The sequence below is a fragment of the Miniopterus schreibersii genome, assembly GCF_964146895.1.
Source record: "Miniopterus schreibersii genome assembly, chromosome: 3".
In the NCBI taxonomy this organism is placed as follows: domain Eukaryota; kingdom Metazoa; phylum Chordata; class Mammalia; order Chiroptera; family Miniopteridae; genus Miniopterus; species Miniopterus schreibersii.
The window spans coordinates 10,790,517-10,813,040 of record NC_138103.1 but is presented as its reverse complement, the minus strand read 5'-3'; the positions used below and the strand labels follow the sequence as shown (position 1 = coordinate 10,813,040).

General features: G+C 58.5%; 1 protein-coding gene across 2 annotated transcripts; it reads left to right on the top strand.

The window, feature by feature from the left end:
* Positions 1–3,746: 3,746 nt before the first annotated feature.
* Positions 3,747–22,309, top strand: CASKIN1 (CASK interacting protein 1). 2 transcript variants are annotated; one of them, XM_081131251.1, is made up of 20 exons: positions 3,747–3,947; positions 10,116–10,167; positions 10,275–10,372; positions 10,572–10,717; positions 10,807–10,902; positions 11,028–11,158; positions 11,658–11,766; positions 11,855–11,963; positions 12,051–12,145; positions 12,321–12,438; positions 13,794–13,895; positions 13,998–14,086; positions 14,163–14,247; positions 14,332–14,423; positions 15,164–15,274; positions 15,356–15,457; positions 16,882–17,020; positions 17,095–19,149; positions 19,818–20,241; positions 20,628–22,309. In XM_081131251.1, exons 1-20 carry the CDS (start codon positions 3,854–3,856, stop codon positions 20,722–20,724), a joined length of 4,344 nt encoding a protein of 1,447 aa, XP_080987377.1. In that variant the 5' UTR covers positions 3,747–3,853; the 3' UTR covers positions 20,725–22,309. The 2 variants fall into 2 exon arrangements, with proteins under 2 accessions (XP_080987377.1, XP_080987378.1); XM_081131252.1 differs by lacking the exons at positions 15,164–15,274; positions 15,356–15,457.
* Positions 22,310–22,524: the final 215 nt, after the last annotated feature.

The following is a 22,524-nucleotide window of genomic DNA, read 5'->3' as shown; positions in this document are numbered from 1 at the left end:
CACGTGTTTAAGGGCACACAGCTAAAACAGGATAGAACCCATCCTGCTGGGCTCAGCTCTCCCCCATCTCACCCCTTCTGGCTGAGGTGACTGCTCTCCGGGCAGTTCCCTGCATTTCATATGTCCTCATCTGCCTCTGTAAGTACAGGAGCTATCCTGCTCCTCCAGGGCAGCTCCACCAGGCTCAGAGGCAGCTCTGGGAGTGGCAGACAAACATGCAGGCTCCAAAGGCTGAAAGAGGAAGAGTGCTGTGAACCCCGGCACCTGAAGGATGTCCAAAGCAAAGCAGCAAAGGAACCTGAGAGCAGGAGAGAGGGGTGGCACTGAGGGAAGGTTGGAAGACTTGGCCAGGTGTCTGTGGGGTTCCACCTTAGGCCCAGGGGACAGATCCTGAGCTATTTGCCTTTTCTTTGGGGGCTCTGGGTGGAGTGTGGCAGCTGCACATGTTCCATGCCTATAGGTTACTGACAGACCAGGCCATTCTTCCTGCCCAGCTTGAGCAGCTCCAGCATCTCTGCTGGGCAGGAAGGGGAGACAGGATGCATGGATGTGATTCCCTTCTTACGTACCAAGCACCAGCTGAGTGCTTACAGAGGTGGCATCTAGGAGAACGATAGAAACCATGGCAGCTAACATATGCTGCATGCTCCCAGCAGCCCATGGGGAGGGTACATTCGTCATCCCCATTCTATACCTAAGAAGCAGGGCACAAGGGCTCCGGGGTGGAGAGGGGCACCAGGAAGTGCCTGAGCAGGAACACAGCTGGTGGGCAGAAGCAGGGGCTGGGCCTGCAGGTGGAGGCTGCTGTGCAGCTGGGAAGGGGGCCAGCCCAGGCTGCAGTGAAGTGGCCGCCAGCTCTGCTCCAGGCTGAGCCTCAGCAATTCTGCTGGCTCAGCGGCCCCTCCTCTCAGGGATGAGATCTGAGGCCTGACTTCCTGGAGGGCTGCCCAAGTCCCACACCTCTGCATCCTAATCCCTCCACTGGATCAGCTGGTCTGCCCTGTGGCCCCCATCACCAGGTTTGGGGGACTCCAGGCAGATCTCTGTTTTCATATGGATCCTCCCATCAGCCCTGGGCTACAGTCAGAGCAGCTGGCCCATTTTACAGATGAGGCAGATGAGTGTCAGGAGCTTGTTCAAGGTCACTGGGCTGTCCAGCAGCAGATCTAGGACTTCCTGACCCTTCCTAGCACCTTAGGCTCACCAAGCAGGTTGAATCTAGGAGAATCTGTATAGCTCTCTTCCCAGGTCTGTCTTTCTGAAGGTGGACCACACAGCAAGGTGCCCACCCCAGTTGTGAGGGGTGCCTAAGGGGTATAGATGGAGCTGGAACTGGGCAAAGAGCAGAAGTACAGCAGTTGCAGGCAGGGGCCAGTTCATTACCCAGAGGAATCCAAGAATTCTAAATTGAAACTTGGCCTTTCAGGCCATGATGAAGGTATATTTGTCAGGGTAGGATGATAGAACATATTTTATTTAACAGGTTATTAGCACGATTTATAACATTTAAAAATTTAGACGTTCAGTGTGTGGGCATCTTTTTGTACTCTGGCTCTAGGCCCTCCAAATGTTAGGCTCAGGCCAGAGTGGTTTAGCCAGCCAAAACATAGAAATAATGGTAAGCACAATAATGGTAAGCTATTGTTTTATTTTTTTGTAGTGTTTCCTGTGTCCTATACTAGGGTCTGTGGATACAAAGATGAATAAAATACAGTTGCTTCTTGGATAGCCCAGGTAGGGAGACACAAGAATATCACAATATTCACAGCAGCCATTTGTTGAGCACTTACTAAGTTCTACTGCAAAGTGCTTTATTGATTGCATCACAATGTATCCTCAAATAACCTAAGGGGAATATAATTCTTTTTTTTTTTTAATTGATTTTTAGAGAGAGAAGGGAGAGGGAGAAAGAAACATTGATGTGAGCGTGAAATATCAATTGGTTGCCTTCTGCACACCTCCCACCGGGGATCGAGCTGGCAACCCGGCCATGTGCCCTGATCAAAATCAAACTGGTGATTCTTTAGTGCATGGGAGGGTGCCCAACCAACTGAGCCACATCAGCAGGGTGGGAATATCATTCTTACCACATTTATGGAGGGGAAGCTAAGACTCAGAAAGACAGAGTGACTGAAAAAACAAATCCAATAAGAGGCAGAACTGGAACAGGTGCAGAAGCTAATGTGGGTTCTAAGCAAAAACTCGTGACCTTGAGACTCTGGGACCTCAGGTGAGTCATTTGGCTTTTCTGAGCTTCAGTTTCTTAATCTGTAACATGGGCACATTTAGTCCAAGCTCATCTATGAAGTGACAAACACAGTTCCTGACCCAGCAGGTGCCCGGGAATTGGTCACCATAAAGGATGGGGGAAATGACCCTTGCATTTAGGGACCCCTCTGGTAGCCCAGACCCAGGCTTGCTCCCTAAAATTCATGGGAGACCCCATGGGGGGGGGGATGACCAGCTGCTGTTTCCCCTCCCCCACCCTCTGGTCACCTTCCTTCTGGAGGTGCTTGATGGTCTGGGCTGTAAGAAGAGGGGTATCAGGCTGTCATATGTGCAAACTCACCTAACAGCCTTGCCCCATTGGGGTGATGATCTTCCCTTCCCTGCAAATGAGGAAACAGCCTGAGCCAGGAGACAGACCCCAAGACTGTTGTTTCTGGAATGCTGCAGCCATTATAAGGTGAGGGCCTGAGGCCCAGGAGGTCAGAAGGGTGAGACCTGTGTGTGTGTTTTGGGTGTGTGTGGGGTGTCAGCATCTGTCAAGTAAGACTGTCCTGTCTGGGGCTGTCAGAGTCTGGGGCTGGATATTGGAGGGTATGCAGCCTTTGGTGGGGGCTCAGATTGGTGCTGGGCAGGCCTGTAACCCCATTGGTGCTGGAGATGGGGGACTGAGGACCCCTTGTTGATAGGTGGGGCCTCTACCCCAGTCGGGGGTGCTGCACTGGGATTGGGGTTCAGATTGAGGCTGGGGGGCGGTTATTGCCCTGTGTCGTTTGGTTGGTTGTGGAAAGAGCCAGAGGATTCAGGGGAAAAAGGTGCAGGGTGGAAGCGGGGTGTGTATGTGTGTGTAGGGGGTGCGGGGGGGGGGGTGCGGGTTCCCTGACACCGAATTCATTATTGGGAGATTCCTCTTCACAGTCTCTCGACACCTCCCACGGGAACCACGGGCCAGAAATGTCTGACAGCCTCTGGTGAGCCGGCTCCCATGCCACCGCTGGTGCCTGGGTCTCTTCCGTGCCCGGGTCCTTGCCCCAGTACCCGCCCGCCCACTGCTGCCGAGTTACTCCCCCGCTTGGGTCCCGCAGCCTCTGGAAGCCGCTCTCAGGCTCAGCGTAGCGGCGCAGCCACTGTGTTGGGGCTTAGGGTCCATTCCCCCCGCGGCTGCAGCCCCCAGCCCCCAGCGCTCCGGGGCGGCGAGGTGTCCGCCTAGGCCCGGCCTGACCCCTGCGGCCCGCACGTGGGGAGGGGGCGTCTGGGGAGGACGCGGCCTGATGTAGGGGCGGAGCCAAGGAGCCGGGCGCGCGCGACCGGCGCGGGCGGACGGAGGTCAGCGGCCACCGGAGGGGGACCCAGGCGTCCCGGAGGCGGTGCCAGGTGCCGCGCCCCCGCCTCGCGCCCGCCGCGGGCCCCCGCCTCCGGGCCGCCCCCCGCCCGTGACGCGCTCCCCGCCCCATCTTCGCCGGGAGCCCGAGCCGGAGCCGGAGAACGGCGAGGGGCGCGGGCGGCGGAAAAGGCGGCGGAGGAGGGAGGAGGATGCGTCCGGCGCCGCGGGGCCGCCGCCGTCGCCGCCTCTGAGCCGCGCGGAGCGCACGGAGCGCAGCAGCGTCGCTGCGGCCCCGGCCGCGCCATGGGGAAGGAGCAGGAGCTGGTGCAGGCGGTGAAGGCGGAGGACGTGGGGACCGCGCAGAGGCTGCTGCAGAGGCCGCGTCCGGGGAAAGCCAGTGAGTGTAGGGGGCGCCGGGTTGTGTGCGTGTGTGGGGGGTGCGAGCCGCGGCGCGCTCGGGGGCCACCTCCGGCGCGGAGCCCCTCACCCCTCCTGGCGCAGGGCGGGGAGGGGGATGCTGTCGGTCCCCGGGGGCGGGGCGGGGCCGGGCCAGCAGCGCCCAGAACCTCGTTCCACACCCGCACCCCCAGCACTGAAGGAGAGGGGCGGCACCGAGCGCTGGGCCGTCATCCCGAGCCCCCCAGCGGGCACCAGGCGACACCCACCTCCCGAGTCGCCGACATTCGCATCCCTCCCTCCATGCCTCGGTCCTCTTCCCTCCCCGGGCTGCGGGCTGACAGCTGGAGGTCTCCGCTGGGCCTTTAAAGGGCAAGGCTGATGCCCTCCCCTTGGAGAGAGGGAGGGGCCCCTTGCGGTGAGGGGCTTCAGGGCTGCCGATAGTCCCTGTCAGACCCCCTTCCCGCTCTATGTTTAATAACACGCTTTTCAGGGAAGGGGGAGCAGGACCATGCTGGGGGTGTGGCTGCCCAGGCATGGCTGGCTGGGGGCCATTTACTGATAGGGGAGCAGAGGCCCAAGGTCGCCCAGCCCAGGCCAGGCTGAGCTCCAAGCAGGTGCAGACCCTGCTTCAGATCCGGGTCCTCTCTGGCTTCCCCGATGGGAATGGGGGCTGTGGGAGAAGGAGGGGTCTCCCACTGGCCATCATGAGCCTGTGCTGTGGGTGCCCCAGGGAAGGGCTGGGAGCTTGAAGCCCTGATCCCAGCACTCATCCCAGCTCAACGGGGAGCCTCCCTGGGGGCTGCTGGAGATGGATGGATGGGCGTGTGGACCAGCCACATGTGCGGCTGCGCACGTTTGGCTGTGTCAGTGTGTCAGGGCACCTGTAGGGGCGCGGGCAGGGCTCTGCAGGATGGCACGTGGAGTCTGGGCACCCCACTCCTTACACCATTCTCAGGGACGGTATGCAAGCCAGGGTGGCCCCCCCTCCCCTCTCTCCAGGAAGGATACTGAGAACTAAGACTGACTCAGGGAAGGTGGGAGGTATGTCCTTGAGCCCCGGAGGGACCCTCCTTCTGCAGAGCCTGCTTGCCAGCTCCTGTCTGCTCCGTGCAATTAGAGAGACACACATCTGTGCCTTGCAGTCACACATACACACTCTGGCCTTGCCTTCCACACCTAGTTGGGGCTGGATTCAGGGTCTCAGGGTTTTGAGGAGACTGAGCCTCGAAAGCAGGTGGAGGGATTGAGAAGTGGAAGGCAAGGTCAAGACTTCCACCTAGTGGTCGTGGTCGTGCCACCTTGGGCATAAATAACTCCAGCTCTCCAAGCCTCATCTGTAGGATGGGGATATTTGTGGTCCCTGCCTCCTAGCACTGTTGTAAGAACAGTGGGAGAGCAAACATGAAGCCCGGGCTCTTACTAAGTGCTCAGTAAGCACTAACTGGGACCATTTCCTCAGCCCAGAGCAGGCAGGCCAGGGAAGTGGGAGCATCAGATTTGAGGGTTCCTCCTCCCTTCTACTCTCGCCCCCCAGGGAAGGTGTAGAGACTTTTTCCTTTACCTGGGTCTCACCTGGGTCTCTACTTACACCCCTGTCTGGACTGGTCTCTGGGCTCTGACTCATAGGAGCGGGCTTAATAAGTCAGACGGAGAAATCCCTCCATGAATTAGCTCAGTCGTCATGGCAACACTGGCCTGCTTTGGAGTAAGATGTATTTTGATTCAGCAAAGTACAGCTCGAGTTTGGGCCATGGGGTGGGGGGCACCCAGCAGTGCTCCCTAGGGCTCCCTAGACTCCAGATGTATTCTCTTAATCCTTGCTCCTATGATCTCCCTATGCCGGCACCTTCCCTTGGCCCCAGCCTCCCAGTGTGGCCCTTGGCTCTGTCAGCCCCCCATCCCACCTTGAAGAGAGCCTCCCTTTACACCCACAGGCACTAACACCCTTAGCAGTTGTCTTTGAGGGAAAGAAGGGAAAATACTGGGTGGGGCTGGCTTTCTGCTGGGGGGGGTACCCTGCCCTTCCTTCAGGCCCAGCCTCCCCTTTCTTAATTCCCTAAAGATTTCAGGCCATCCCTCCTGTGCTTTCTCACCTTGGCTCACTAATAGTTCCCCTCTAGCATCTGACCCAGAGTTCCCTGCCTGGGGAGAGTTGGGAAGAGACTGCACTGGCCCTGCTCCTCTGGAGAAGCTGGGAGGGTACCTTGCCCCCTGGAGGTCATAGGGCTCTGTCACTCTGAGATGGGACTAGAGAAGACCAGGACCACATCCCTGTAGCTCTGCGGGGGTGGCTTCTGTGGTTGGAGGAGCATCTGGGCAGAGGGGTAGAGGGATTCCATGAGGGTAGGGTGGGAGAAGGGTTGGGGCCTCTGTAGCCTCGAGTTTGGAGCTAACCTCAAAGGTAGAGATGGTTCCAGAGCAGTTAAGAGGGCTGGGCTGACCACAGATGGGAGAGCCCAAGTTGTGGGGCGGGCTGGGGGATGAAGTTTATGAGCCATTACTGATGTGGAATCCGTAGGACTTAGTGCCCTTGTGGAAAGGGAAAGGGGGCTCCTAGGACTTTCAACTTGCTCTCCACTTGCCTCATTCTCCCCCACCTACCCAGGTCCCTCCAGCCATGCTCTGCTCCAGCTTCATTCAGAGCACCTGTCTCCGCCGGGTTCACTTCCCCAGTCCCATGCAGGGTTCAGTTCTGGGACCTTCCTCAGTGTCCAGTGTGTCCCACAGGAATTGGAGGACTGCTCCAAAACCTCAAGCTCCCCTCCATCCAATTCCAGCTATTTTCCTCTTTGAGGAGACCAGTGGCAGGGAGAGGGGTGAAACGACCTTAGCATGATGCTCCTCCTCATGTGAGAGGTGGTTTCCTTTGGGATGGAGACTCGTCCTCCACTGGTGTCTGTGTCACTTCCTGCACCTCTGAAATTTCAACAAGTATGGCCAGATGAGCACCTGGCCTGGCTATGGGTTCCACTTAGAGAACCTGGCTCAGCAGCTGCCTGGGAGGCATCAGCTGTGGGAGGGAGGAAAGGGGCCTGGACTGGGAAGTCTTGTGGGAGAGCTGAGAACTGGCTACTAAGAACTAGAACTAGCCCTAGGTGGTTTTCTCAGTGGTTAGAGCATCGGCCCACAGACTGAAGGGTTTCGGGTTCAGTTCAGGCCAAGGGCATGTACCTTGGTTGCAGGCTCCATACCAGGCCCCAGTTGGGGTGCATGCGGGAGGCAACCAATCAGTGTGTCTCTCTCACATCAATGTCTCTCTCCCTCTCTCTCTTTCACTCTCTCTGAAAAGCAATGGAAAAAAATATCCTCGGGTGAGGATTTAAAAAAAAAAGAAAAAAAAGAACTGGAACTAAGAAAAGTGGGGGGAGGCAAACAGAGTTGAGCAGAGTGGTGTGTGTGTGTGTGTGGGGGGGTGTTGGAGAATGTCCTGAGTGTGCACTGTACAGGGTGAGGGGTGCTACAGGACAGCCATGTCTCATTCTCTTCAACTTAATAAAGAACTGTGGCAGGCCAGGCTGCACAATTCACAGGGCCCAGTGCAACATGAAAACATGGATGCTTTGTCCAAAATTAAGAATTGAAAATAGCAGTTTGAATGAACAGATGTAGATGTGTGTCCCATAATAGGCCAGAAATAAGGGAGGTTTAAAGTTAAGGAATAAAACCCTTTATTATTTCTGCTGTATCTCTTTAGTCAGAGTTACCCTAATATATTCTCACACTGAGGATTCTAAAAAATTGTTCAAAGAATTAAAGAGGGCATTCTGTAAAACAGATAAAAGTATTGAGCATAATGTAGGCTTAGAAACCCCATAATGTTTATTAGGAAAAAACTCGTACATTTTTCAGAGGTTTCTCTTTGAGTTAATATCATTTTTCTATTGGAACAACAAAAAAGAATTTAAGATGGCAACAGCAGAGTGCCCAACCAGAAGGGAGGCCCTTCTGAGTGTCTTGCAGGTCACATGCCTGAAACTGGCCCTGGCAGGTGGACAGAATGAGTGGGACTAGGTAGGACATGACTTCAGCCTCTGATTTACTGAGCAGCTTGTATGTACCCATCACTGTTTCAGCCACCACGGGTACCGCAGTGAGCAAAATAAATAAAAATCCTTGTCCTCTTGGAGCTAGCAGTTAGCGATGGAGATGGACAATAGACAAGATCAATAATGGTGATGGAGACTAAAGAGAAAAATACAACAGACATGGGATGGAGGGGGGGTTACCATTTTAGGTGGAGAAGCCAGGGGGAGGATTACCAGACAGGGGACATTTGGATAAAGACACAAAGGACATGAGGGAGGGAATCATGGGAATAACTAGGGGAAGAAAAGCCTGCACACATATATAACAAGCGCAGAGTTTCTGTGGCAGGGCGGCCAGTGTGATGGAGTGCCACTATATGGCTGGGACGGGTGCTGAGGACGTCAAAGGGCTGCATCATGCAGAGCCATTGCCCAGTGAGACAGGTGCTGTTGGAGGGGCTTCTGGAGAGGAGCAGAGGGATCAGATTCATTTTCTACTGGGGTTCCCCTGGGTATGGAGGCTACACTGAAGGGGGCAAGGAGGAATTGAGGACAGCCTCAATCCAATTCCCCTCTGTGGGGAGGTGATGGCAGTGATTCTTCTAAAGATGCTGACCTGGCCTAGGGTGGTGACCGTGGCAGTGGAGAGAAGTGGTAAGATCGTGAGTGTGCTTTGAGAGTGTCTTAAAGATAGAGCTGACAGGATTTACCAATGGAGAAGATTTAAGGTAGTCAGAAAGGGACTCGGGGCTGACTTCAAGATTTTGGCCTGGACCACTGAGGGAAGAGTGGCATTGCTGCCAATGAAGGTGGACTTCAGGGCCAGCAGAGTGTCTGAGCAGAGAGGAGGGGCAGGGAGTGGTGATGCCTCTCTTCCTGGAGCCTCTGCTCTGCACAGGAGAAGCCCCCCATGACTGGAGGGTGTGGGTGGGGTTCCCATAGAGCTAATATTAGTCATCACCACTTGCTGAGCCGATTTCTTGCTAGACCCTTCATGCTTTATGTCTGGAAACATCCTTAGGCTTTCGAGGCCAGCCCTATTAGCCCCCTTTGCGCTCAGCGCCAAGGCTATAGGGGTAGTAAAGGACAGAGTGAGAATTCGAATTCAGGCCTGTCTGATTTGCAGGTTTTGTGGGCCGTTGGGGGACCTACATCCTGCATTGAGCTGCTCTGCAGCAGCCCCTCTGACTCGACTCTCTTGGTTCCATGTCCTTGGGCCCCCCTGCCCCCATCCCTGTCCTGGGCCTGGACAAAGGGGCTTCTGTCCTGCTAGGCCCTCCCTCCCTCATGGAGCAACTGACCCACAAATGGGTTATGTAACCATGGCCTAGACAGGCAGGGGCTTGGCCCAAGTCTGACTGGACCTGAGCCCACAGGGAGGGAGGGTATCAGTGGGCCCCCCTCCTTCTGGCAGGCAGCTTCTGGGGGCCCCAGGAGGAGACTAGAACCCAAAAGGGAGGGCTTGGGCCCCTTGGGCTTCAGGTGGTTAATCCTAGGACCTACGCGTGCACCTATAGATGAGGTGACCATTCTCATGTGGTCACTCAGAGGCACTGGCCCAATCACCTACCTCCCCTTCCTACCCTGCTGGATGGGGCTCATCTGTACTGGCCAGGCCCAAAGCTGGGAGTGGGGGGAGGCTGCATCCTAGAAATGCAGATCTTCCCTCAGAGATACCCTCATTTCTAGGTGTCCCAGCCTTCTCGGGCCACCCCCGGCCCATCTGGGTCCTTCTGAGAGACAGATTGGGCTGGCTCTCTCCCTCCCACTATCGGCAGGGGATACATGTGCACATGTGTGTGCCTGTGTGGGTGCACAACCCTGGCTTCTGTCCCCAGGCAGGGACAGACCTGGAGACCTTGTCCCTGTGAACCTCCTAACATCTTAGTTTATTTAGGGGGAAACCGAGACCCAAAAGCTGGTGGTACCTGGAGCTGAGTGCAGGGAACAGAGTTGAATGAATGAATGAATGAATGAATGTTTCTAGACTAAACACTTAGATAACTTTGGCTCTGAGCCTGCCAGGGAGCCAGCTAGCACCGTCTGCCTGCTTTTGAGCTGCTAGAGGGGGCTAGGACCCAGGCAGGCTGCAGGAAGGGCTGGACAGCGCCTCCCTCACTGTGTCTCCTTCCCACTCCCAGAGCTCCTGGGCTCCACCAAGAAGATCAATGTCAACTTTCAGGACCCAGATGGGTGAGTTCTTAGCCAGGGAGATATCAGTCTGGGATGGTGGCCAGAGGGCTCCTGGGGAAGGCTGGGTGCCTGAGTCCTTGCCCATATGTGTTTGTCACCTGCCTCAGCTTCTCTGCCCTGCACCATGCGGCCCTGAATGGCAACACGGAATTGATCACCCTGCTGCTGGAGGCCCAGGCTGCTGTGGACATCAAGGACAACAAAGGCAAGGCCTGTCAGGGACCTCAAGCCAGGTACCGAGTTGAGGTCAGGGGTCCCTTGAGGACTGGATAGTTCCTCAATTGAGGTCTCCACCGAGGGTCTCAGGTGGGGTCTAGGCAGGTCCTCATGGGATCTGCATCCTGCAAGTCAGAGGTGGGCTCAGGGTTAGAGACCAGCTCCCAATGGCCCCTGCCTGTCCGCAGGCATGCGGCCACTGCACTACGCGGCCTGGCAGGGCCGGAAGGAGCCCATGAAGCTGGTGCTAAAGGCAGGCTCGGCGGTGAACATCCCATCAGATGAGGGCCACATCCCCCTTCACCTAGCGGCCCAGCACGGTCACTATGATGTGGTGAGGACCACCTCAGGGGTTGCAGGGTGTCTGGGGAGGCATGAGCCGATGGACACCCTGGGGCTGATTGCGCGTTGCGGGCCCTGCAGTCCGAGATGCTGCTGCAGCACCAGTCCAACCCATGCATGGTGGACAACTCGGGGAAGACACCTCTGGACTTGGCCTGTGAGTTCGGCCGCGTTGGGGTAAGTCTCCCAGGAGCTGAGAGGCACTCCTACTCTGTTTCCTCTCCTGGGGTTGGAGTCGGAGACAGACCTGCAACCCTCTGGCCTATTTCTGGGTGTCCCCCTACTCTGACCCCTCCTTCAAGGTGGTCCAGCTGCTCCTGAGCAGCAACATGTGCACAGCCTTGCTGGAGCCCCGGCCGGGGGACACCACTGACCCCAATGGCACCAGCCCCTTGCACCTGGCAGCCAAGAATGGCCACATTGACATCATCAGGTATGGTTGTGTGGGAGTGGGGTGGGGTTTCGCAGCTCAGGGGCTCTGCTCCTGGCTTGGTGATAAGATGGGAGCAGTCTTGGAGCTGTGGGCACAGGGTCAGGCCTCTGGATGCCAAGGATACCTCCAGCTGCCCACATGAAGGATGTGCTAGAGGGGGCTGGGGAGTGGGCATCCATAGCCACATAGCCTGGGCTCTATTGCAGTTCTGTCACTTGCTGGGTGATTTTGTGGATACACTTAACTTCTCTGAGCCTCATTTTCCCCATGGGCATCACAGCAGTGCCTGTGTTGGGATAAGACAAGATAACTGCTGTGAAGGGTTAGCACAGGGCAGGCACTTCCACAAGTGCTTGGTCACTATCAGGTACCATGTTGTCAGGGAGGCGAGTAGGGCTGGTTAATCCTTAGGTGCTTGGAAATCGGGGCTCAGCTTTGGGGTGCTGGGACAGAGGGCTCCTGCTGTAGGCCCTGCCTGCTCCCCCTGCCTTCCTGCCAGACTTCTCCTCCAAGCTGGCATTGACATTAACCGCCAGACCAAGTCTGGCACGGCCCTGCACGAGGCTGCACTGTGCGGGAAGACAGAAGTGGTTCGGCTGCTGCTGGATGTGAGTTGGAGGCCCAGGGGAAGCTGGGTCCAGGCAGGGGTGAGGGAATGGGGGGCTCTTGACAGACTTCACCCTCTGGCACACGCAGAGTGGCATCAATGCCCATGTGAGGAACACATACAGCCAGACAGCCCTGGACATCGTACACCAGTTCACCACGTCCCAGGCCAGCAAGGAGATCAAACAGCTGCTGCGAGGTGGGCCCAGGCGGGGCAGGGAATCTGGAGCAGGGCCTGGGCCAGGCTGGTTTGAAGGACTGGGGAGTCTACCTCCTGTGTCCCCAGAGGCCTCGGCGGCTCTGCAGGTCCGGGCAACCCAAGATTATTGCAACAATTATGATCTGACCAGCCTCAACGTGAAAGCTGGGGATATCATCACAGTAAGAATGGCCTGGGGCTGCTGGAGCAGAGATGGGTGGGACCTGGGAGGCTCACCCCACAGCATTTCTCCCTTTGCAATTGGGGAGCCTGGGGGTCTGGGCAGGAGGCCCAGGCCACCCACCTGTTTGACCCAGAAGTCTCCCTGAGTGTGTTCTCCCCACCTCATCTGGTCAGGTCCTTGAGCAGCATCCAGATGGTCGGTGGAAGGGCTGTATCCATGACAACCGGACAGGCAATGACCGGGTGGGCTACTTCCCATCCTCCCTGGGCGAGGCCATTGTCAAGCGAGCAGGCAAGTCCTACCTAGGTCTGGGCTTGGGGGCCAAAAGGAAGGAAGTGCGCATGTGTGTTGGATGGCAGGGCAAAGACCACACTCTGGCTCTTGTTAGGTGTAGGGTCCAGAGTGGTGTCCAGAAGTGTACGCTGCCAGCTATCTCCTCGTCAGTGTCCTCATGCCCATTCCTTCATTTATTCAACAGACGTACGCCGGCCACTAGGAATAGGTGGTGACTCAGATGGGCATCATTCTTGCTTTCAAGGAGCTTGCCCCCAGGGAGGGAGGGGAGAAGGGACAGTGAAGTAAACATGGAATGAACATACCAGCCAATGACAGAGAATGTAGATGGAGAACTGCCTTATTTTATTTATTTATTTTGAACACATTGTTTACAGGTAGTTTTCATCGCGCGCTCTACTACCAGTCAATGTAAAACGTATAAATACGTTTCCCGCATACAATGTGTTAAATTTGTTTGTTTTTTTATTTCAGAGAGAGGAAAGGAGAGGGAGAAATAGGTAGAAACATCAATGATGAGAGGCATGATTGATTGGCTGCCACCTGCACGTCCCCCACCGGGGGTTGAGCCCACAACCCAGGAATGTGCCCTGACCAGGAATCAAACTGGGATCTCCTGGGTCATAGGTCGATTCTCAACCACCCAGCCACGCTGGCCAAGCAACCTGCTTTAGATAGGGTGGCCAGAGAAGGCCCTGAGAAATGGGAGGGACTGGCTCCAGGCAGAGCAATCCAGGCAGTGGGACCCACGTGTGCAAAGGCACTGAGGCAGGAAAGAACATCATATGTGTAAGGGTCCAAAGGAGGCCAATGTGGCTGGCACAGTGAGGAAGAGGGAGAGAGGTGTAGGACATGGCCACAGGGCCATGGAGTGGTTTCAGGCAGGGGACTGGTGAGATCACAGAGATGGATAGGTGGGATAAAAGAGCAGAGTGGTCCAGTTAGGAAATGCAGCCAGCCTACTCACAGGAATCTAGTTTCCTGGGGTAGAGATCCTGGCCCCAGGCTCCTGGGAGCCTCTTCCCTCCTCCCTGTTCCCCTGGCACAGAGGAGGTTGCACCCTCTGGCAACCTATACTCCCCCGCCCCCAACAGGACCACAGGGCCACTGGTGGGATATCCTGGCTTGGGCTCCTCTCTGCCATTCTCCTGCTCTCAAATGTCTGGGGTAGGGAGGGGGGTCTTCTAAGGGTCTCTCGGGGCAGGAGGAGACTGTAGTGCTGACCCCCGAGGTGTGCATGTGTTGGGCTTCTACCTAGGCTCAGGGTCGGGCCAGGGGACACCCTCCTCTCAGTATCAGGTTCCCAGGCCTGGGCTGGTCCAGGACTCAGGGAGGCCATACTTGGCCCACAGGTTCCCGAGCAGGTGCTGAACCAAGCCCACCCCAGGGAGGCAGCTTGTCAGGACCCTCTGCACCCCCTGAAGAGATCTGGGTGCTGAGGAAGCCTTTTGCAGGTAGGTGAGGGGCCTCTGGAGGGCAGGGACAACAGCACTTTTGCAAGGCAGCTCCCAAGCTAGGCAGGGCCAGCACCAGCTGATTTTTCCTTGTGCTGGCAGGTGGAGACCGCAGTGGCAGCTTGAGCAGTGTGGCTGTTGGCAGGAGCAGTGGTGCCCACACCCTGCATGCAGGCTCCGAAGGGGTCAAGGTGGGTAGGGTGGTGGCAGGGCTGGGGTGGCCTGGGCCCAGAGCAGTGCTGGCCAGCTGGTCTGTCTGGGTTGCAGCTCTTGGCAACAGTGCTCTCCCAGAAATCCATTTCCGAGTCCAGCCCTGGGGACAGCCCTGTCAAGCCTCTGGAGGGCTCTGCAGGTAAGGCAAGGATGCAGCACTGCTGTCTTGGCCGAGAGGTGGCCTTTGAGCAAACTTTGGCCCACCATGCCCTCTCATCCCCAGGTGCAGCCCGGTCCCAGCCTCCAGTGGCCCATGCTGGGCAGGTCTATGCGGAACTGCCATCCAAGAAGCTAGAGCCAGCATCGGAGGGCAAGGTACAGGGCCTGGGCTGGCAGCAGGGAGGGGTGCCCAGGGCAGCCTGCCTGGCCTGGCCACAGTACAGCCCGGGGCTCTTGACAGGCTAGCCCCCTCCTTCTGTCTGTCTCAGTCTGTGTGTGTAGGTGTTGTCTATTGTGTGGACTGCGCACGTGAACTAATTATGTGTAAGAAGTGTGCACAGGTGTGAAGTGAACAAGGGTATGCATGTGTGTATGGTATGGCTGTGAGGCGGGCACATGTACGTGTGTGTGTGTGTGTGAAATGACAGGTGTGAGACAAAACGAGTTGTGTACATGGGTGAGAAGGGATCTGTGTACATGACCTGCGTGCTGGGGAAGGTGGGAGCTGCTGGCTGAGTCCTGCATACTTCTGGGCAAAGCTCACCTTCCAGGGAGTGAGGGGCAGTGCTGAGGCCCCTTTCCCAGAGTCCCTCACATGGGGCCACACTGCAGGGTGTCCCTGGTGCAGGAATGGGGGGGACGGTCAGGGAGCAGCTGGACCCTCCTGGTGGAGATCACAGAACGATGCTGCAGTGCTGCAAGATGCTCGAGACGGCGGCATCCAGAACCACAGAGTGAGGAGGGAGCACCGGTGCCAGACTGACTGGGGCCTAGCTGCACATGGACCAGTGGACGGCAGACTGAGCTTACACAGAGGAGGCACTGCGGTGGTTGGGGTGTGCACCTGGTGGGCGGGCACGTGGGCGGGCCTGCAGCGGGTGCCTTGTGTCTTCCAGAGTGCTGAGGCTGTTAGCCAGTGGCTCGCCACATTCCAGCTGCAGCTGTATGCCCCCAACTTCCTCAGTGCCGGCTATGACCTGCCCACCATCAGCCGCATGACCCCTGAGGTAAGCTCTCTGCAGGCTGGCCACCAGCCATGACCCAGAAATGGGCCCCTAACCTCCAGCTAACCTGCTTCTCCTCCCTAGGACCTCACTGCCATCGGGGTCACTAAGCCAGGCCACCGGAAGAAGATCACAGCAGAGATCAGCAGCCTCAGCATCCCCGACTGGCTGCCTGAGCACAAACCTGTAAGACTCCCTGCACCCTGGTGACTGGGCCCAGGATGGGCAGATAGACAGACTGCCTCCCTGGCTCCAGCCTTCCTCTGCCTTCTGGGGCTCCAGGGAGAGGAGACCAGAAGACGGTCCCTCAGCAGTGGCCCACCTGGACGGCGTTTGTCCATCACAGGCACTGGGGCCAGCCTTCCTGAGGCAGGAACAGGGGTGACAACCTGTGAAGGCCATCAGGGCGAGGGGAGAGTACTACTCTCCACTACATGCTCCTGCAGAGAGACCCTCCATATTCAGGCAGTCACGCAGGGACACCCGACACCCCTGCAGTGCTGTCCATTGCACGCTCACCCAGACACCAGAGAGGGACCTGCGTTGATGGGATATGCTTGCACATACCCAGGCATATGCGTGGGGAAGATTTGTGTGTGAGTATGCTTCATGTACACAGACAGCACACACTAAATATATTCAAGGTGCCCATTGATGACTGCACTCACAGATCCACACATTCAACTGCATGTGCCAGCTGTGCTGGCAGCTGACACCCGCACTGACTGCAGGCCGTGCTATTACTAACAGGCACTCATATGGTGGGACAGGTTCTGGGCCAGGAGAAGGTAGGCCCAGGGCCTGTTGCATCGATGCTGCCTCTCTGGTCCTCATGCAGAGCTGTGATTTCTCCTCCATCGATGGGGGAAATGCTATGACCACCAAGAGCCCCCAGGGCTGTGGGTCAGGGACAGGTAGGTTTATACTCATCCACCTTGGCGCACTCAGTCAGCTGCTCGGGGGTCCTCCCAGTGAGCACGTCAGGGTCCCATGGGCCTCACTTTGCTCTGTGCGAGTATGCTGTGCGTTGGTGCGTTAGTGATGTCCTACTGGGAGTGTGGACGGATGGATACCATTCACAAAGCCACTGGGTGGTACTGGGTGGTACTGGGTGAAGATTATCATGGCTGTTTGCACACACGTGTGAGGTGGTGGTATGACTGTGCTTGATGTGGGTAGGGAAGTTGCGAGAGGGCGTGAGCATGACATAGAGGGGTGTCAGTGCCCGTGTATGGCTGTCATCCAGGGTACGCGTGTACACGTATCTGGTTGGTGATACTGTATGTCTGCGTCCATGATGTGTGATGCGTGTCCACCTGGGTGCTGTTCCCATGGTTGCCTGGGCAGGTGAGGAAGTGTGTTCTTCCCCAAGTGGTGTCCTGAAGATAAGGTCACCCTGTGTGTGTGTGTTTGCGTGTGTTTGCACGTGCATGTGAGCTGACCTTGGGCTCCTGCTGGGGCTGCGCTGTCTCCAAAGCTGACACTTCTGTTGGTTTGTCCTCTGTCTGTTCGTATGGGGCTGGCCCGGTGCCCCTCCCCCGGCAGCTCCAAGTAGCTGGCAGGCTGTGGGTAGCCAGCTTGGGCTGCCCTCTGTGTCCCCTGCTCTGTAGGCTAACCTGGCCGTGTGGCTGTCTATGATCGGCCTGGCCCAGTACTACAAGGTGCTGGTGGACAATGGCTATGAGAACATCGACTTTATCACTGACATCACCTGGGAGGACCTGCAGGAGATTGGAATCACCAAGCTGGGTGAGGCCCCAGCCCCCACCACTTCCTGGTCCTTGCCACCCTCCCTGGCCTGACCTGCCCCATGCCCCACTCAGGACACCAGAAGAAGCTGATGCTGGCAGTGAGGAAACTGGCAGAGTTGCAGAAGGCAGAGTACGCCAAGTATGAAGGGGGACCTCTGCGCCAGAAGGCACCGCAGTCCCTTGAAGTGATGGCCATTGAGTCACCGCCCCCACCTGAACCTGCCCCAGCTGATTGCCAGTCTCCGAAGATGACCACTTTCCAGGACAGCGAGCTCAGTGGTGAGCTGCAGGCTGCCATGACTGGCCCTGCAGAGGGGGCTGCCACCCCTGCTGCCGAGAAGCCTTCCAACCACCTGCCACCCACCCCAAGGGCCTCTATGCGTCAGGAGCCCAGCCTGGGTGGGAGGGCACGACACATAAGCAGCTCTCAAGAGTTGCTGGGTGATGGGTTCCCTGGGCCTGGCAGCCCTATGTCACGAAGCCAGGAGTACCTACTGGATGAGGGTCCAGCCCCTGGTACTCCACCCAAGGAGGCTCGGCCCAGCCGCCATGGCCATAGCATCAAGCGGGCCAGTGTGCCCCCAGTGCCTGGCAAGCCACGGCAGGTCCTTCCACCAGGTGCCAGCCCCTTCACACCCCCCCAGACTCCCACTAAAGCTCGGCCAGGTTCCCCCCAGGCCCTGGGGGGGCCTCATGGTCCAGCCCCAGCCACAGCCAAGGTGAAGCCCACTCCACAGCTGCTGCCACCAATGGAGCGACCCATGTCGCCCCGCTCACTGCCTCAGTCACCCACACACCGAGGCTTTGCCTATGTGCTGCCGCAGCCCGTGGAGAGTGAGGCAGGGCCAGCTCCTCCTGGGCCTGCATCCACTCCTGCACCTGCACCTGCACCTGCACCTGCACCTGTGCCCATGCTGTGTCTGCCTCCTGAGGCCGATGTGGAGCCAGGGCGGCCCAAGAAGCGCGCCCACAGCCTGAATCGCTATGCAGCGTCTGACAGCGAGCCAGAGCGGGATGAGCTGCTGGTGCCAGCTGCTGCGGGGCCCTATGCCACAGTCCAGCGGCGTGTAGGTCGCAGCCACTCAGTGCGAGCACCTGCTGGTGCTGACAAGAACGTCAACCGCAGCCAGTCCTTTGCTGTGCGTCCCCGAAAAAAGGGGCCCCCACCACCTCCGCCTAAGCGCTCTAGCTCAGCAATGGCCAGCGCCAACATGGCTGATGAGTCAGCACCTGATGCTGAGACCAAGGGAGCTGAGACTGAGGATGGCCAGCTAGGGGTCCGGGCACAGCGCCGGCGGGCTAGTGACCTAGCTGGCAGTGTGGACACAGGCAGTGCTGGTAGTGTGAAGAGCATCGCAGCCATGCTCGAGCTGTCATCCATCGGGGGTGGGGGCCGGGTGGCCCGTAGGCCCCCTGAGGGCCACCCCACACCTCGCTCTGACAGCCCAGAGCCAGGCCGGGTGGCAACAGTGTTGGCCTCTGTAAAGCACAAGGAGGCTATTGGGCCTGATGGAGAGGTGGTGAACCGGCGCCGCACGCTCAGTGGGCCTGTTACAGGACTTCTGGCCACTGCCCGCCGGGGGCCTGGGGAACCTGCAGGGCCTGTAGATCATGGCCACTTTGTGGAGGATGGCACTGCCCGGCAGCGGCCTAGAGGTCCAGCCAAGGGAGAGGCAAGTGGGGAAGGCCCTCCCTTGGCCCGGGTGGAGGCCAGTTCCACGCTGAAGAGGCGCATTCGAGCCAAGCAGAGCCAGCAGGAGAATGTCAAGTTCATCTTGACTGAGTCCGACACGGTCAAACGCAGGCCCAAGACCAAGGAGCGGGAGGCAGGTCCGGAGCCACCTCCATCACTGTCAGTGTACCAGAATGGCACTGGCACTGTGCGCCGCAGACTGGGCTCTGAGCAAGCTGGACCCCTGGAGCTGCCCCCACCACCCCCACCTGCCGAGTCCCCACCCTCTGACCGGATGCACTTGCCTGCGCTACCCCCACCAGACAGTGATGCCCGGAAGCCAGCCAAGCCACCTGTCTCTCCTAAGCCAGTCCTGGCTCAGCCGGTGCCCAGGATCCAGGGGTCACCCACGCCTGCCTCCAAGAAGGTGCCCCTGCCAGGTCCTGGCAGCCCAGGTAGGTGAGGGAGCCATTTGGGGAAGGGCCTCCACCCCACCTCCCTACTCCATGGTATGAAGGGTTTTTCTCTCGGATTTGATGGCAGCCAGGTGGGGTGGGGTGGAAAAGTGTTCTCATACTGTCTCATACATCCACCTGTAGGACAACTTTGCCAACCCAGAGCAGAGAGGAGGGTAACTGGTCCTCAAGTTACTCAGTGAAGGAGGCACAGAAACCCAGTAATAGCACCTGTAGAGGGAGGACAGGTGCAGGATGCTGGGTCAGAGACGACTCTGAACCAGCTGGAGAGTGACCCCAGCGCTCAGGAGGGAGGGAAGAGGCTTCCAGGCAAAAGGATCAGAGGTGCAAAGGCCCTGTGGCAATCAAGCAACCAAAGGGCCACACCTGGAACGGGATAAAGTGGCGGGGGAGGTGGGGCGGAGTGCGGACTGGGAGGGATTTGGAAGCAGTGATGCAACCAGGTTTGCATGGGGCAAGCACGCCCCCTGGCTGCCCCGGGAGGCTGGGGTGGGAGGGGCAGCGGACGGCTGCGCCTCAGCAGAGCTGAGTGCCGTGTTCCCGCTCCCGGGTTTGAGGCACGGTGTTGCGGTAGGGCTTATGCCGGGATGGGCAGCGTGCGCACAGCGCGACCTCCCGCAGCGGTGCGAGTCTCCTCCTCCCCGCAGAGGTGAAATGTGCCCATGGCACGCCGCCGCCCGTGTCTCCCAAGCCGCCGCCACCGCCCACGGCGCCCAAGCCGGCCAAGGCCGCGGCGGGGCTGCAGCCAGGCAGCGCCAACCCGTCGCCCACACCCTCGCCGGCGCGCCAGCCGCCCGCTGCCCTCGCCAAGCCAGCCAGCACGCCGCCCTCGCTGAGCGCCAGCCCCGCCAAGCCCCCATCTCCGGGGCCCGCGCTGCACGTGCCCACCAAGCCGCCGCGCGCCGCCGCTGCCGCCGCTGCCGCCGCCGCCTCTGGGCCCCCTGCCACGTCCGAGGGCGCCTTGCTTGGGGACAGCGCCCGGCAGAAGCTGGAGGAGACCAGCGCATGCCTGGCGGCCGCGCTGCAAGCAGTAGAAGAAAAGATCCGGCAGGAGGACGCCCAGGGCCTGCGGTAGGTGCGGGGTGGGGTCTGGTGTGGGTGTGGAAGAGTCGGGGTGCCTCTCCGGTTAGCGCACAACTGAACATGTAGGGTATGAGCTAGGGCTGAGTGGGGCGGGGAGGGGCGTAACCGGTGCCTTGAGGCCGCGGTCTCGGACAGACCCACACCTTACACAGTGGGGCGGGGCCCGGCGTGGGTGGGGCTTGCACTCCTCCCCCAGTGGTCTATATTCTGAGGCTGCCGTGCTCTGGCCGAAATCAAGGGCGTGGCAGGGGAAGGGCCGGGGGTGTGGCCTTCAGGTGGCCCCGCCCACGCACTGCTGGCGTGAATGGAGGGCGAGGCCTTTTCCCCTGGCCCCACCCTGCCCTACTCTACTCACGCTGCGCCCCCCCCCCCAGCCCCTCTGCCACAGAGAAGAGCACGGGCAGCATCCTGGACGACATCGGCAGCATGTTTGATGACCTTGCAGACCAACTGGACGCCATGCTGGAGTGATGCAGCCCACGTTGGGCCCACTCATTCTACCTGGGCTCCGGCTGCACACTGACCTTTACCTCAGGATGGGCATCTCTGGGCACGGCGCAAATGGGCAGGGTGCAGGGGACAGCCTGCCAGGGCCACGAGGCGGGGGTGGATCGTGCTGCCCAGTCCCTGCACAAGCACAACTCCTGCCCCCTGGGCCCAGGCAGGATGCCCAGCTTGGAAGACTGCCTGCCCTAGGGACCCAAGGGCTCTGGACAGATGCTGCTGCCCTGTGGGTGCCCGTCCCTGTCTGCTGCTCCCTGTGCAATAACTGCTGGGCCACCTGCCCACTCACCACCAGGCTCTGCCCACTGTGTAGAGGAGGGGCAGCCCCTGGCACCCCTGCCCTGAGTCCATGCTGGGCCCACCCTGGGAGGTAGTGGGAGGGGGGGGCAGCCACGCTAGCCCCCTCCCCAATCAGTGGCAGAGCACAGGCCTATGCCCAGCACAGAACTGCCCATTGGGGACCTCTGCCAGCTGCTCTGGCACAGCACAAGGGGTTGGGGTCAGGACCCCTGCCCCACTCTACCCCACAGAATATAAGCTATTGAGAGTATTAATTTATTGGGAATGAGCTGAGGCAGATTTCCCTACAGAAACAAAAAGGTATAACTTTAACGAATATATATTTAAAGAAAGAAAAAATATTATTGATTCTATAGAAAACCATTTACCAACTGCAAGGACACTGGAGTCTAGCTCGAGACAAAAGCTGTTAGAGGCCCCGGCCACTGTCAGTCCTTCCTTCCCTTTATCCAGGAGTGGCCAGACCCCTGGTCCAGTAGCACAAACAGTAGGCTGGGGTCTAGGGAAGGGTCTCTGCTCCACCAGGGCCTCCCTCTGCTCTCTCTCCTAACTTCTCTGTGTCTGAAGAACTCGAAGGATGTGCCTTGCTGCTGGGCCGTGTCCTCCACGCCGTGGAGACGGTGGGGAGGGCTCCCTCCTTTCTGGGGGGTGCTGCTGTAAAGGTCTGTCTGGGTTTCCGGGGAGCTGTGTGCACAGCATGAAGTGGTGGGTCAGCCAGATGACAGCAGTCGGTGCAGGGAGTGCATGCCAGGCTGCGTGTGGCGCGTGTGAAAGTGTGCCTGACTCTCCCTCCCCAGGCCCCAAGTAGGCAGCCAGCCCACCCCCATCTGAATTCCCACGGATGCTTCTGCTCATGGTCCAAGGCTGTGTCGTGTGGTTGTTCTCGCCCTCTCTCTTTCTCTCCTCACCCCCAATCCCTCCAAAAAGTACTGACCGGCCTCCTCTATTGTGTTTGCTGATCCACATGTGTTGGACATAACTTTGACATTTCTTTTAAAAAAACAATTAAAAATGCCAAAAACCAGCGATTTTGATGCAGGCGGGTGGAGGGGGTCAGCCAAGGTGGAGTCTGGGCATGTGAGGGCCCCTTCCAGTTGTCACGTGGTGATGCTTCCCCTAATGGATACACCTGGTCGTCCACCTGGCCTCTCCTTAGTGGGTAGCCCAGGCTGGGGTTCCAGCAGGTGGGGAGGGGGGTCTGGGCAGGGAGGTACTGTCAGCTGTCAATAAACAGCAGAAAATGGCCTGGCTCACTTTTTGGTGGTGTGTTAGAATGGTGGTGGTGGGGTAGGGGATGGGGCTAGCCTGTTCCTGGCAGGGAGGGGAAGTCACTGAGAGGGCTATATCCTGGGGTCAACAGACAATAGGAGCCCTTTTCGAGGCCCCTTCCCAGCTTCCCTCCCACTGGCTGGTGGTGCCTGGACACATCCGTATTTTCGGGCAGCCTCTCCCTCATCCCAGGACCAT

Bases quoted from the DNA above. Each gene is read 5' to 3' on its own strand.
- CASKIN1 (XM_081131251.1), top strand. From the start codon at position 3,854: ATGGGGAAGGAGCAGGAGCTGGTGCAGGCGGTGAAGGCGGAGGACGTG. The intron at 15,275-15,355 runs GTAAGCTCTCTG...TCTCCTCCCTAG, and splicing joins TCAGCCGCATGACCCCTGAG to GACCTCACTGCCATCGGGGT. The intron at 15,458-16,881 runs GTAAGACTCCCT...CCTGCTCTGTAG, and splicing joins GGCTGCCTGAGCACAAACCT to GCTAACCTGGCCGTGTGGCT.